The sequence below is a fragment of the Phacochoerus africanus genome, chromosome 1, assembly GCF_016906955.1.
Source record: "Phacochoerus africanus isolate WHEZ1 chromosome 1, ROS_Pafr_v1, whole genome shotgun sequence".
NCBI classification, from domain to species: Eukaryota; Metazoa; Chordata; class Mammalia; order Artiodactyla; family Suidae; genus Phacochoerus; species Phacochoerus africanus.
This window is the reverse complement of record NC_062544.1, coordinates 155,251,281-155,267,214: the sequence shown is the minus strand read 5'-3', so window position 1 is coordinate 155,267,214 and position 15,934 is coordinate 155,251,281. Positions and strand designations below refer to the sequence as shown.

Below are 15,934 nucleotides of genomic sequence, written 5' to 3'. Positions count from 1 at the left end.
GGCCTTGGCATATATTAGATAAATTGTAGTACTTATTAAATGAATAAAGGAGAATGTAAACGATAATGGGAAAAAGTGTACTACGAGTTGAATTTATACATTTTCCTCATTGGATTCTTTTATTAAAAATCTCCTTACACAAGAGCAATAAGAAAAAAATAACTTGCTTTATTATAATGATGGTATTTCCTATGTAAGCTACCTGTTAGCTAGCTCCTACAAAGGGCAGAACATGAAAACATGCTAGATTCCTTAAAATTCAAAAGCTTATTGGAGTTCCCGTCGTGGCTCAGTGGTTAACGAATCCGACTAGGAACCATGAGGTTGCGGGTTCGATCCCTGGCCTTGCTCAGTGGGTTAAGGATCCGGTGTTGCCCTGAGCTGTGGTGTAGGTTGCAGACGTGGCTCGGATCCAACGTTGCTGTGGCTCTGGCGTAGGCCGGTGGCTACAGCTCCGATTCGACCCCTAGCCTGGGAACCTCCATATGCTGCAGGAGCAGCCCAAGAAATTGCAAAAAGACAAAAAAAAAAAAAAAAGCTTATAACTCAATTCACAAAGTTTTAAACACTGAAGTCAAGCTAAACAATGTGGCCACATGGCTTGAAAACAAAAAATGTTACAAAATAGTATCATAGATTTTTACATTTTTCCAAAGTGTTCCTTTCTTATTCTGTCAACAGAAATTTCCTTGGCTTTCAAATTTTTTTAGTTTTTAAAACCTTTTATATCCACTATAAATGAGCTAGAAACAGTGGGAAAAAAAAAATTAAGCTTACAGTCTCATTAAACCTGAGATCTTTCTGCAAAAATTTTAAATATCTGTAAGTATCCTATTAATATTTTTAATAATTTCATTAATTGTTATCAATTATTTAATGAGTATATTTCATACTAACCTTCAGGCTAATTGTGATAATCATAGAGAACCAAAGACCTTAAGCAATATATTCATATTTCCTAAATGTTAAGATACTTAATTTTACCGTAAATCAACTATAATGGAAAAAAATTAAAATTAAAAAAAGATACATAATTAACCAAGGAATTATTCTTACTTACATTTCTTTTTCAAGCTGCTGCTGAATTAACTTTGCTGACTTTGCCATTGTAATGTCTGTAAAGAAATAAAGATGTTGTTTAAAGCAGAAAGGGTCTTTTCCCAAGACTTCTTGTACATATGGAAAATCCCTATTTATTCCAGTTTCTTTGCCTCATCATTTTTTTAAACAGCTTTTTATCACTAGTAGTTCCACTGTCCAAGTAAGCTTTACTTTTGCATGAATATTTATATTACAGTAGTGCTTATAAATATAAGCTTATGACCCTAAATTGACCAGTTCTTTCACAAAAGCTTTCCACATCTTACAGACCTTTTAAATCAACACACATATATAAATTTGGCTAATGTAAAAAAAGAAAAACTACCAGCTTTGTGATTTTAACAAAAACCTTCATTCCAACAGAAACACCCTACCTGTTATATAAAGGTAAACTAGAACATTTCCAGCTGACACTAAGATGGTTATGTTACGGCATCTAGGGCACATTGGTAATAAAAAACACTGGTTTGACACCAGAAGCAGCCAAATAAATATTACTTCCTCTTCTTATACCAAAGAGAAGAAATAAAGAGGTTAGGTAATGACTCTAAGACTGATTCCTGATTAGTCATCATTAGGGTTATTACTAGCTCACCTCTGAGAAATGCATTGGGCTCTTCACAGAATAAGATTATTAGATCCAAGAGGCCTACAGAGATCAACTAGTCGATCTTCTTTTTATTTATTTATTTATTTGTCTTTTTGCCATTTCTTGGGCCACTCCTGCGGCATATGGAGGTTCCCAGGCTAGGGGTCCAATGGGAGCTGTAGCCACTGGCCTAAGCCAGAGCCACAGCAACTCGGGATCCGAGCCGCGTCTGCAACCTACACCACAGCTCACGGCAACACCAGATCCTTAACCCACTGAGCAAGGCCAGGGATTAAACCCGCAACCTCATGGTTCCTAGCCGGATTTGTTAACCACTGTGCCACAATGGGAACTCCTTTTTATTTTTTAGAAGAGATTATTTTATTATTGAGGTAACACTCGTCTATAACACTGCATGTTCACGTGTACATTATGATTCACTTTCTCTATACACTATAGCTTGCTCCCCACCAAAACCTCAGTTTCCATCTGTCACCATATAGTAGAGGGTGCAGATCCTTTCAGGAGAGTGTTTTCATTATCTTTGGATAAATACCCAGAAGTGGAATAGCTAGATCATATGGTAGTTCTAGTCTTAATTTTTTGAGGAAGACCCATACTGTTTTTCATAGAGGCTGTACCGATTTACATTCCCATCAGCAGAGCACAAGCATTTCCTTTTCTCTACTACCTTGCCACCACTTGTTATTGATCTTTTTGACAACAGCCATTCTAATGGGTGTGAGGTAGTGTCTCACTATAGTCTTGATTTGTATTTGCCTAATAATTAGTGATGTTCATCTTCACTAGTGATGAACATCTTCATATGTACTGTTGACCATCTGTACATCTTTTTTGGAAAAACATCATTCAGTTCCACCGCCCATTTTAAAATAAGGTTGTTGGGTTTTCTGCTATTGAGTTGTGTAAGTTCTTTTTTTTTTTTTTTTGCCATTTCTTGGGCTGCTCCCACGGCATATGGAGGTTCCCAGGCTAGGGGTCGAATCGGAGCTGTAGCCACTGGCCTACGCCAGAGCCACAGCAACGTTGGATCCGAGCCACGTCTGCAACCTACACCGCAGCTCAGGGCAACACCAGATCCTTAACCCACTGAGCAAGGCCAGGGATCGAACCCGCAACCTCATGGTTCCTAGTCAGATTCGTTAACCACTGAGCCACAATGGGAACTCCTGTATAAGTTCTTTATATATTTTAGATATTAACCCCTTATCAGATAAATATCTTCTCCCGTTCAGTAGGCTGTCTTGTCATTTTGTTGATGGTTTCCTTTTAGTTTGATATAGCTGCACTTGTTTATTTCTGCTTTTGTTTGCCTTGCTTGAGGAGACAGATCCAAAAAGACCAACATCAAACTCTGAACTTATGGGTTCCTGTTGTGGCTCAGTGATAACGAACCCAACTAGCATCCATGAGGATGCATGTTCACTCCCTTGCAGCAGTGGGTTAAGGATCCTGGGGTTGCTGTGGCTGTGGCATAGGCCAGCAGCGGTAGCTCTCATTGGACCCCTAGCCTAGAAACCTCCATATGCCATGGGTATGGTCCTAAAAAGAAAAAAAAAGTCTCAACTTATTTTCTTCTAGGAATTTTATGGTTTCATGTCTTCTGTTCAAGTCTTTAAACCCATTTGGAGTTCATTTTTGTGGATGGTGTAAGAAAATGGTCTAGTTTTCCCAACACCATTTATTGAAGTAACTGTCCTTTCTCCTAGCTGGATTCGTTAAGCACTGAGCCACGACAGGAACTCCATACTTCACCTTTCTGAACCTGTTTCTTTATCTGTAAAATGGGAACAATACCTCCTCTTTGTTGTAAAGAAAGTTGTTTGACTGTCCATGTATGTATGTGTTTATTTCTGGGCTCTCAGTTCTGTTCTACTGAATAAATAGCCTATTCCCTTACTGAAAGTTGCGTGTATTTTTGCCTCTTCACATCAGAGAGCTCCTTCCAACATGGCTTATAAGGCAGGTCTAGTGGTAATGAACTCCTTCAGCTTTTGTTTGTCTTGGAAAGCCTTTATTTCTCCTTTGTGTGAAGGATAACTTTACTGGATGGATTTTTGACATACAGTTTTTATCTTTTAATATTCTGAGTAGGTCATTCCATCTTTTCCCAGCCTATAGAAATCTGCTGAGGAATCTGATAGCCTAATAGGGGTTCCTTTGTTAAGTTACTATCTTTCTTCCCCTGGATGCCTTTTAAATGATTCACCATTGAATTCTGAAAGTTTTCTTTTTTTTTTCTTTTTAGGGTCCCACCAGAGGCATATGGAAGTTCCCAGGCTAAGAGTCAAATCGGAGCTGTAGCTATTGGCCTATACCACAGCCACAGCAGGCCAGATCCAAGCCACAACTGTGACTTGTGCCACAACTCACAGCAACACTGGATGCTTAATCCACTGAGCAAGGCCAGGGATCGACCTGTGTCCTCATGGATACTAGTTGGGTTTGTTACCGCTGAGCCACTACGGGAAGTCCCAGCAATTTTGACAGTTTTAACATAATGTGTCCTGGAGAAGGTCTTTTAAAATTCAGATAATTAAGCATTCCCTTAGCTTTACAGACTTGTATATCCAGTTCTTTCCCTGGGTGTGTGAAACTCTCAGCTATTATTTCTTTAAATGAACTCTATGTTCCCTTTTCCATCTCTTCCTCTGGGATAACTATTATCTTCATGTTGCCTTTCCTAATGGAATCAGATACTTCTTGTAAAATTTTATTAAAAAAAAAATCTTAGTCTCTCTCCACTTCTACTTGAATCATTTCTAGATTCTGTCTTCAAGCTAATTCTCACTTCTATATGGTCTGCTCTATTTTCAGTGCTTCTAACGCATTCCTGATTTCATTTATTGACATCTTCAGCTCCAGAACTTCTGTTTGGTTCTTTTTTAGAGTTTTAATATCTGTGGTAAAGTATTTCTTCTGTTTATTAATTTTATTCCTAAGCTCACTGAACTGCCTTCCTGAGTTTTCTTGTAACTTACTAAGTTTCTTCACAACAGCAATTTTGAATTCTCTACCAGTTAGATTGCAATCTTCCATGACTTAAGTTTGATTTCTGGAGAACTGTCATTTTCTTTTTGTGACACGTATATACTATGCTTTTACATGATACTTGACCATGTAAAACTAGGAAACTGTTTCTCTGCCAGTGCATTTCAAGTAACAAATGCCTTTCTTGTGTAGGTAAAAGCTGTTTTTTTCTTTGTTTATAATAATTCAGCAAGTTGGAAATTAGAATTTTCTTTTGTTTTTCTTGCTATCACACAAATATTTGGCTTTTTTTACTTGAGCTGCCTCTGGCTATATTTCAGAATTGGCACTTTCTACCCTCAACTACCTCTGCCAGATAAGTCACTGGTATCCTCATTGTCACTGCTTGTGCTCCAGGGCGACCTGGGTGGCCACTGCTGCTGGGGTGCGGGGAGGTGAGGAGGCAGGTCATAGGCACTTTCACCACATCTGGGGTTGTTTGGTGTGCCTGTACCACCGCTGTGAGCCAGGGGACTGGGGTCCCAGGCCCCACTACCACTGCTGCTGCTGGTTCCCTGTGGTGTCAGATACCACTGTGGCTGGGGGAGGCTGGAGTCATGTGTGCTGTCTTCCCTGCTACTGCAGGGTCCCCTAGGCCTTTGGGTTCAGCTGCTATGGCCAGGAGCCAAGACTGCAGGCATTTCTTCTACTGTTCCCCCAGTTCTACCTATATATGTTCCAGTCCACCCACCTTTGGAAGCAGACTTGTGGATCTCTCCAGGGTCCTAATGTGTTGGGCAGACGGACCTTTATTGAGTTATGGATGTTTTACTAGTTATAGAATGAAGAGGAGAGACAAAGGGGGTGTCTCACACTTCATGATGCTGACATCACTCCTAATCTGATTTTAAAGGTAATAAAACTAAAGCCTAATTTTATTGGTTGAGACTAAAAAGTTTTTCATGCTTATGAGGTTAAAGAAAAACAACTTCTATAAACTCTGTTGATGAAATGTCTGAAAGGAGAGACTCCCTCCTGTTCTTCCTCAGCTATATATCTGATGTGACATATTGTCAATCTGGTGAAAATGATTTATGATTAAGAAACAAAATAAAACAAAACAGTGTATAAAGAATAAATAATAATAATCACCCCTTGTCACTCTTTAGAACAGACCGATAAGGGAGACAAATGAAAATGCAGGAGTAGGAGTTCCCATCATAGCGCGGCGGAAATGAATCCGACTAGGAACCATGAGATTGTGGGTTGTGATCCCTGGCCTTGCTCAGTGGGTTAAGGATCCGGCATTGTTGTGAGCTGTGGTGTAGGTCACAGACACGGCTTGAATCTGGCGTTGCTATGGCTATGGTGTAGGCTGGCAGCTGTAGCTTCAATTGGACCCCTAGCCTGGAAACCTCCATATGCCCCAACTGTGGCCCAAGGAAAAAAAAAAGAAAGCAAAAGAAAATGCGGAAGTATAAGTAAATTTTAGGACTTAAAATCCTTAATTTACAGTTCATTAGCAACTGTCTCTCATTCTCAGTAATAACAATTTTAGGGAATTCTTGTCATGGTTCAGCAGTAACAAACCCAACTAGGATCCATGAGGACGCAGGTTCGATCCCTGGTCTCGCTCAGTGGGTTAAGGATCGGTGTTGCCATGAGCTATGGTGTAGGTCGTAGATGCAGCTTGGATTCCACATTGCTGTGGCGTAGGTCAGCGGCTACAACTCTGATTCAACCCCTAGCCTGGGAACCTCCATATACCGTGGGTGCAGTCCTAAAAATACAAAAAAAAAAAAAATTGTAGATAGCTGCGTTAATTCTTAGTAGCAATCCCAGAAAAATCTCAACTATTATTGTCAGAAAACATGATAGTACCTTGCTTATTGCAAGCAATTAAGAATGATGGTGTGTTCTTCAGACCTATACTGTCAAGGAGGACTTGATACAGAAACTCTGCCACATCTTTCACCTCTCTCTGGAAGGCTGCACTATCCACTACAAACACGATAGCCCTGGAGGGGAAGAAAAGAAAAATTAGAATGTGAGCATGAAACAGTGCACGATTATATTGAAAACCAGTATCTTAATTTTGTCCAGGTTCAATCCTAATGAATAACACAAAAAAACCCCTCATACAACACAAATACTTAACAAAGAATATTGAGTGCTACTAGGTTATCAATGACTATATCTAAAAGACAGTAGGAAATAATGTCTCCCCTCAAGGCCAGGAAATTGTCATATGCAAAACCATGTGATAAAACACTAGCACAGATCTTGCACCTGTTGTAATAGAATCAAAGAGGAAGATCATTTACATGAAGCCAGGTCAAGAAGATTTAAAGAAGGATGTAACAGTTGAGTGAATTTTAACCAGACAACAATACTACTGTTGTACAGACTGTCTGGAAAGTAGTACGTGCAGGACACAAAGTAGTAGAACAAGTAAGCTAATGCTGATAGGTGGGGAAATGAAGGAAAACCAGGCCAGCCAGCAAAGGGATGTGACACACTGACCTACAAAGTTTATGCTTTTCTGTCTTACAAAGAATATTGATGCCTAAATGGAAGAGACAAACCTAGAGTATGGTCAAACTAGAATCAGAGTGACCAGGTAGGACTCAACCTAAGGCAGCAATAGTGAGAATCCTCATGGGCCAGAAATAAAGAGGTATCAAAGCTAAAGCAAAGCAGTCCAGGAAAACAGCAGATTATAGGCCTCAGGGATGAGGGTTTGAACACCCAGGAGATAATGCAATGGCCAACATGCAGTTGGAGAGCCGGAACTGAACCCTCTGTGCAAAGCCTTGGACTTAAAAGCAGCCTAATGGAGGGTGGTATGTAAAAATTCTCCAAGAGGAAGTGAAACACCAAGCTCCCAGTGCCACACACAGAAACAGACTATGAAAATACAATTTTTCATGGTGTAAAGATCCCTAAGCAGGAAGATGTATAAAAACTGGGCCAGACTCAATAAATCCCTATGGCCCTCAACAGAAGGAAAGATGAAATCTTTCTAGAAAGAGGCTTTTATATCCTAAGGCAATTAAAAAAAAAAAAAAAAACCCAGCAACTACAATGTAAAAAAACAAAATCTAATCCCCTTGAATTAGGATCAAAATTACAAAGCACAGAAAATAAACCAGTATGAAGAATTACAAACACAGATTAATGAGCATCCAAAAATAAAAATGATAAAGCAATCAATGAAATATTTTAAATTATTTAAAAGAATACTAGACAACATAATAAAAGAATAAAGATAGTCCAAAAAAAAAAAAAAGCTGATTTTACAAGATAGGTTTCAAGAAGTCAAGAACAGATTTAATAATGACTCAGCGTTCCCATGGTGACACAGCAAAAATGAACCAGACTAGTATCCATGAGTAAGAGGGTTCGATCCTTGGCCTGGGTTAAGTAAGGATCCAGAGTTGCAATGAGCTGTGGTATAGGGTGCAGATGCAGCTTGGATCCTGAGTTGCTGAGGCTGTGGCATAAGCCAGCAGGTGAAGCTCTGCTTCGACCCCTAGCCTGGGAACTTCCATATACCATGAGTGCCACCCTAAAGAGAAAAAAAGAAAAAAAATTAATAATGACTCAATGGAAAAGTTACACAGAGAATACTCACAGCTGAAAAAGATACAGTAAACTACAAAACAAAGATGAAAATATCACGCTATATGCAAGTTAAAAACACTTGGAAGATAGGACAGAGAAGAGATAAGAAGAGCAGAAATGATAAAGTTCAATGATGTTAATGAGAGTTCCAAGAGGTGAAACTGAGAATTTGGAAACAGAACTACCCGAAAGATATTGTTGAGAATTTTCCAGAACTGAAGATACAAATCTTTCAATTAAATTAGTGAACTTGAATTCCAAGCATGATATATATGGCTGTATCACCCCCTGAATAGAAGGATAATCTACATGAACACAAGTTTAAAAAAAGGTAGATTCTACATCATGAAATGACAGATAGAGCACTGCTTTCTCCTCTACAACAATAGATATCTGAAGTCAGGAGAAATGTCTTCAATGTGATAATGGAAATAACTACCGCCCAGGATTTTATACTCAGCTAAAATAGTTATTCAAAAATGAAGGTCAATGAAAAACAGTTTCAAATGAACAAAAAATGAGAAACTTATTTCTTGTTCATTTCTGGAAACACATCTAAAAGATGTACATGAAAGAAAACTGAACCAAAAGAACAGAGTAAGAGGCAAGAAGCAATGAAGAAAAAAGAAATCCATGTGATAAATTCATTTGAGTAATAAAAAGAAATAATAGAAAAAGAAAAAAAAAGAAATCCATAAACATCTTGGTAATGCTAAGTAATCACTGAGTGGAGGACAAAAAAAAATCACTAACTGTTGGTGGTTAGTGGAAAGGAGGAAAGAAGGAGTTCTCTTGTGATGCAGATGAATATTCCCTAAATCGTCCCTTGAACAACAGGGGATTAGAGGCCTGACCCTCCAGTCAAAAATCTGTATGTAACTTCAGAGTTGGCCCTCCATATCCAAGGTGTGGCACTGGGGGATTCAACCAACTCAGATCACGTAGTATATTAAGTGAAAAAATTCCTCCTATGAGTGGACCCCCATAGTTCAAACACATGCTGTTCAAGAGTCCACTGTAGCAAATGTCTTTTGAATTTGAATTTATTGTGATTATGATTTGAGTTCACTTGTATCTTCATACTTTAAATATTTCAGTTACCCAAAATACTGGGATCAAAGAGTAATTATACTGTGGATTGCAGAAATTAGAAAATTAAAACCCAATTATGGCAGAATTTACCAGTTCTGGATTTGTATCAGTTGTTTGAGGAATAAAAAAAAAAAAAAGCATAATTTCCAGCTCGGCATGAAGAAAACTGGAAGTCATCAATGTATTCTAACAAGTAAAAAGCCAACCAGACTGAAAAACCAAAAGTACTCAGATTCATTAGACAAGTAAAATTACAGAGCAAATTACTGCCCCCAAATTGGAGACAATGACCCACATACACAGAAAAATATAATTCAACTGGAGCATAAACTCATGACCTCAAACTTCTGTGCTGAGGTAGGAAAACCTGAACTATAAATTGATGAATTGCTAGAAGCTCAGTGTGAACAAGTCTGAGCTATATAAAACCCACACTTTTGTAAATTTTACCTCCGGAGCTTGACCAGGTTCTTGCGGTATAGAGAAAAAAACCCTCATGCTTCCAGCAGAAGGAAGGGAAAAGGAACCATTTTGAAATATGCCAGACCTTAATGAGCTTTACGCTCATGACAAACTATTTCACCAGAGCCTAGTTTGCTGGGGTTCTGTAAGTGCCTACCTTACCTGGGAAAAGGGAAATATCCAACTCCAGCCCACTCTAGCTATCCTATCCTGCCTAGGGGGTTAGGTGGTAATCAGCTGAGAATCAAATGATCAAATGAGAAGCTCACAGTCCAGAGAGAGAGGCTCACTAAGACTGAGAGCTCATCAATCATAGGACACTTCCCTTCCCCTTATACTTCACCACGTTACTAAAGGCATTTTCTTACACAGTATATTGTTTCTGGCTATCAAGAAAAATTACAAGACATACTAAAAAGTAAAAAAGAGCTTGAAGAGAAGGAGCAAGAAACAGAACAAGACACAGGTATGGAAGAGATGTTGGAATTATCAGATCAAGAATTTAAAATAACTGTGATTATGATGTTGAGGGCTTTATGATGTTGAGGGCTGTCTACTGAGATAAAGTAGACAGCACGTAAAAATAGATGGGCAATGTATGGAGAGAGACAGAAATTCTAAGAAATAACTAAAAAGAAATGCTACAGATCAAAAATAACCTGGAGTTCCCTAGCAGCCTAGTGGTTAAGGACTCAGTGTTATAACTGCTGGGGCTCAGGTTCAGTTCCTGGCCTGAAAACTTCAGCATCTGCAGGTGTGGCCAAAAAAGAAAAGAAAAAAAACCCTAACGGATGAAGAATGCCTTTGATGGAATTATTAGTAGACTGGACATGACTGAAGAAAAGAATCTCTGTGCTTGAGATATCTCAATAGAAACCTCCAAAACTAAAAAGCAAAAAGAACAAAGATTTTAAAAAAAGAATAGAACATCTGAGAACTGCAAGACAACTACAAAAGGTATAACATATATGTATTGGGAATTCCAGAAGGATTGGAGAGAGAGAAAAGAAGAGAACATTTAAAACAATAATGACTGAAAAATTCCCCAAATTAACGTCAGACAGAAACCATGAGAAGCTCAGAGAACATCACTCAGGATTAATGCTAAAAGTACTACACCTAGCCATATCATTTTTAAACTATGGAAAATCAAAGATAAAGAAAAAAATCCCAAAAAGAAGCCAGAAGAGGAAAAAGGCCTTATAGAGAGACAGTACAAAAATTATATCCAACTTTTCAGATACCATGCAAGCAAGAAGAGAATGAAGTGAGATCTTGAAAGTGCTGAAAGATAAATCCCAACAAAGCAGAATTTATACCCTGTTAAGTTTTTAGCATTGAATGCATGTATTAGAAAAGAAGAAAGACCTAAAATCATTAATTTAAGCTTCCACCTTAGGAAGCCAGAAAAATTAGAGCAGTTTAAATCTAAAGCAAGCAGACAAAAATAAATAATTTAAAAAGCAGAAATCAATGAAATTGAAAACAGGAAATCAATGGAGAACATCAACAAGACCAAAAGCTGGTTCTTTGAAAAGATCAATAAAATTTATAAACTTCTAGCCATCCTAAATAAGAAAAAGAGAGGACACAAATTGCAAATATCAAAAATGAAAGGAGAGAAGTTCTTGTTGTGGTTCAACTGGTTAAGAACCCAACATAGCGTCTGTGAGGATGCGGGTTCGATCCCTTGGCCTCACTCAGTAAGGGTTAAGGGAGCTGAGGCATTGGTCACAGATGCGGCTAGGATCCCTCGTTGCTATGGCTATGGTACACGCCAGCAGCTTCAGTTCTGATTCAACCCCTAGCCTGCGCACTTCCATATGCCACAGACGTGGCCATAAAAAGAAAAAAAAAAAAAACAAAGAAAGAAAGAAAAGAAAGGGGCTATTACCACAGACCCACGGTCGTTAAAAGGATAATCAAGGAATATTACAAATAACTCTATGCCCACAAATCTGATGACCTAGGTGAAATGGTCCAATTCCTTGAAAGACACAATGTGCCAAAACTCACATAAGAAATAGATAATCGAATAGCCCTATGGCTATTTAAAAAAAGGAATCAATACTTAAAAGCCTTCCCAAACAGAAAACACTAGGCACAGGTCGGGGAGAGGGAGGTCACTGGTGAATTCTAACACCAGTGACCATTTAAGGACATTTATGTAATGTTACATGTCAAATATACCGAATTTTAAAAAATTTAAGGAAGAATATACTCCAATTCTCTACAATCAAAAAAACAGAAACAGAGGGAGTATTTCCATACTCATTCTATGAGGCCGGCATTATTTAAAACAAAAACCAAGACATTACAAGAAATTTATAGACAAATATCTCCCATGAACATAGATATAAAAGTCCTCAACAAAATACTGGTAAATTGAATCCAATAATGTATAAAAAGAACTATATACCAAAACTAACGAGCTCTTAACCCAATTCCAATGTGGGGGATGGAGGTTTCCTTCACCACCAAGCTGGTATCCTACAAGTCAACTCAATGCTGACACTATCTACTTGGAGACAGCATCAGATTCAACAGGTTAAGGGCTCAGTTCCACAAGTCTGCCCTCCACTTCAGATGCCAATTACAAGCCCAGATTGTTACCCATGCTTCTGACTGACAGATTGGAAGGTCTCACAACTGCCTCCTTCGGTTTGACTTATTTGGCAGAGGGAACCTCAGACACCAGTCAAAAATCCAGGTTGTTACCTGTATTTCTGACTCACTGGCTATAAATCAGAGGTCCCATGATCCCTCTTCTTGGATTCAATTAATCTGCTGGAGCAGCTCACAGAACTTAGGGGACTCGTTTAACTCACTCCATTACCAGTTTATTGCAAAAGATATTAAAGGATATGAATCATCAGCCAGATTAAGAGATACATATAGCAAGGAGCTTCTGTCCCCATGGAGTTTGGGCCTTGCAGAGTGGCATGTGGAAACATTCTGGTTCCAACCTGGAAGCCCTATGTACCTCATCCTTTGGGGGGTTTATGAAGGCCTGATTACAGAGGTGTGATTGATTAAAGAATTGACCACTGGTGACTGATTCAATCTCTAGCATCTCTCCTCTTCCCTCCCTCAACGGGAATGAAAAGTTCCAACCATCTAATCACATGGTTAGTTCTCCTGGCATCCAGCCCCCATCCTTAGGTGCTTTCCAAAAGTCACTTCAATAACATAAGGAAAGACACTTTCATTTTATCACTCTCATCACTTAGGATATTCCAAGGGTTAGGAGCTCTGTGCCAGAAACGGATGAAAATCAAATACACATTTCTCATTATAAATTACAATATCACAACCACCAAGTGAAATCAATTAACATAATCACATCAATAAACTAAAAAAAAAAAAAAACACATGATCATATCAATAGATCCAAAAAAAGTATTTGACAAAAATCCAATAACTATTCATGATAAAAACTCCTAGGAAACTGAGAGGGGAAACTTCCTCAATTTGATAAAGAATATCTACAAAAACCATATAGCTAACATCATACTTAATGGTGAAAAAAAAAATCAAAGTTTTCTTGCTAAGATCAGGAACAAAGCAAAGATGTTCCATCTCACAACTGCTTTTGCAACATTGTACTGAAATTCCAAGCTAATGCATTAGGACAAGAAAAGGAAATAAAAGGTATATAAAATAGGATGGAAGAAATAAAAATGTCTGTGATTGTGCATGAAATGACTACAGAGAAAATTTGAAAGAATTAACAAAAAAGCTCAGGAACTGATAATAAGCAATTACTGTAGAATTTCAGGATACAAGGTTGATACACAAAGTGAACTGCTTACCCAAATATCAGGAATGAACAAATGGAATTTTATACTAAAAACACAATACTGTTGATATTAGTACCCCCACAAAATGAAACTTAGCTACAAATACATACAAGATCTATATAAGGAGGGAGTTCCCGTCGTGGCGCAGTGGTTAAGGAATCCGACTAGGAACCATGAGGTTGCGGGTTCTGTCCCTGCTCTTGCTCCGTGCGTTGCCGTGAGCTGTGGTGTAGGTTGCAAACGCGGCTCGGATCCCACATTGCTGTGGCTCTGGCATAGGCCGGAGGCTACAGCTCCGATTTGACCCCTAGCCTGGGAACCTCCATATGCCGAGGGAGCGGCCCAAGAAACAGCAAAAAAAGACAAAAAAAAAATCTATATAACGAAAACTATGAAACTGATCAACAAAATCAAAGTAGAACTAGAAAAATGGAGATTTTGAACATTCATTGATCAGAAGATTAAATAATTTCAAGATATACTTATCTATAGATTCAATGCAATCCCAATCAAAATCTCAGCAACTTACTTTGTGGATATTGATAAACTGATTCTAAAGTTTATGTAGCGAGGCAAAAGACCCAGAAGAACCAACACAATACTAAAGAACAAAGTTGGAGAACTGGCATTACCAACTTACTATAAAACTATATTAATTGCAACAGCATGATATTGGTGAAGTAACAGATCAACAGAACAGAACAGAGTTCAGAAAGAGACCCTCATATATACAGTCAAGTGATCTCTGACAGAGGAGCAAAGGCAATAAATGAAGCAAAGGTAGTCTTTTCAACAAGTAGTGCTGGAACATCTACATGCCAAAAAAAAATGAATCTAGATGCAGAACTTACAGCTTTCACAAAAATTAACTTAAGAGTGGATCACATCCTAAATGTAAACCAAAACTATAAAATTCCTAGGCGACAATGCTGGAGAAAGCGTAGATAATCTTGATTTTGAGTTTGACAATTACTTTTTAAGGCACAACACAATCCATGAAAAGAACTGATAAACTGGACTTCATTAAAGATAAAAATTTTTACTCTACAAAATCCAACATCCAGAGAATAAGAAAACAAGCTATAGACTGGGAAAAAAATATTTGCAAAAGATATACCTAACAAAGACTGTTATCCAAAATATATAAAAGGACTCCTAAAGCTCAATAGTAAGAAAACAATCCAATTTAAAAAATGAGTCAAAGATCTTTACAGACACCTCAGCAAACAAGATTTAAATAACTTATAAATAGCAAATAAGTATATGAAAAGATGCTCTACATCATATGTCATCAGGGAAATGTAAATTAAAACAATTAGATACTACTACGTACCCATCAGAATAGCCAAAATCCAGAACACTGACAACATTAAATGCTGGTGAGGATGCAGACCAACTGGAACTCTCATTCATTGTTGGTGGGAATGCAAAATGGTATAGCCACTTTGGAAGACAATTTGGAAATTCTTCACAAAACTAAACATACTATTATATGATTCTGCAATTGTGCTCCTTTAATTTACCCAAAAACTTATGCTCACATAAAAACCACCTTTATTCAGAACTGCCAAAACTTAGAAGCAACGAAGATGTCCCTTCACTAGGTGAATGGATAAACTGGCACATTATTCGGCACTCCAAAGAAATAAGCTATCTAACAATGAAAAGACATGGAAGAAACTTGAATGCATATTACTAGTGACAGAAGCCAACACAAAAAGCCTACATACTCTATGTTTCCAACCATGTAACATTTTGAAAAGTGCAAAACTAAAGGGGTGGTAAAAAGATGAATGGCTATTAGGGGTTAGAGGAGAGAGGGATGAAATGGCAGAACACAGAGGATTTTTAGGGCAGTGAAACTACTCTGATGATATTATAATGGTGAATACACATTGTAAATTTGTTCAAATTCTTAAAAGTACACCACCAAGAGTGAATCCTAATGTAAAATACAGACTCTGAGTGATTATAATGTATCAATTTAGGTATATCAACTGTGACAAATGAACCACTATGGTGGCAGATGTTAACAACAGATGAGGTCGGCATGTGTAGGGGTGGGGTTATGTGGGAAATAAATCTCTGTACCTTCTCCTCAGTTTTGCTGTGAACCTAAAACTCTAAAAAAATAAAGTCTTTTTTTAAACAAATAACAGCCTCATCTATGACAGATTGCTCATCACCACCATCCTGTGGGCAAGAAAGCAAGAACAAAATATAAGCCAAAATATCTTCAAAAATAAGGAAAGAAACAGCTACCTCATTCTATCAA

The 15,934-nt window shown here is 38.0% G+C and overlaps 1 protein-coding gene across 1 annotated transcript in view; it reads right to left on the bottom strand.

Moving 5' to 3' along the window:
• The window catches only part of LOC125128592 (serotransferrin-like), a 79,153-nt gene that overhangs the window by 11,140 nt on the left and 52,079 nt on the right, over positions 1 to 15,934 (bottom strand). Inside the window, 2 exon segments of the mRNA XM_047782838.1 lie at positions 1,061 to 1,115; positions 6,563 to 6,699. Of these exon segments, the coding sequence (XP_047638794.1) occupies positions 1,061 to 1,115; positions 6,563 to 6,699 (192 nt within the window).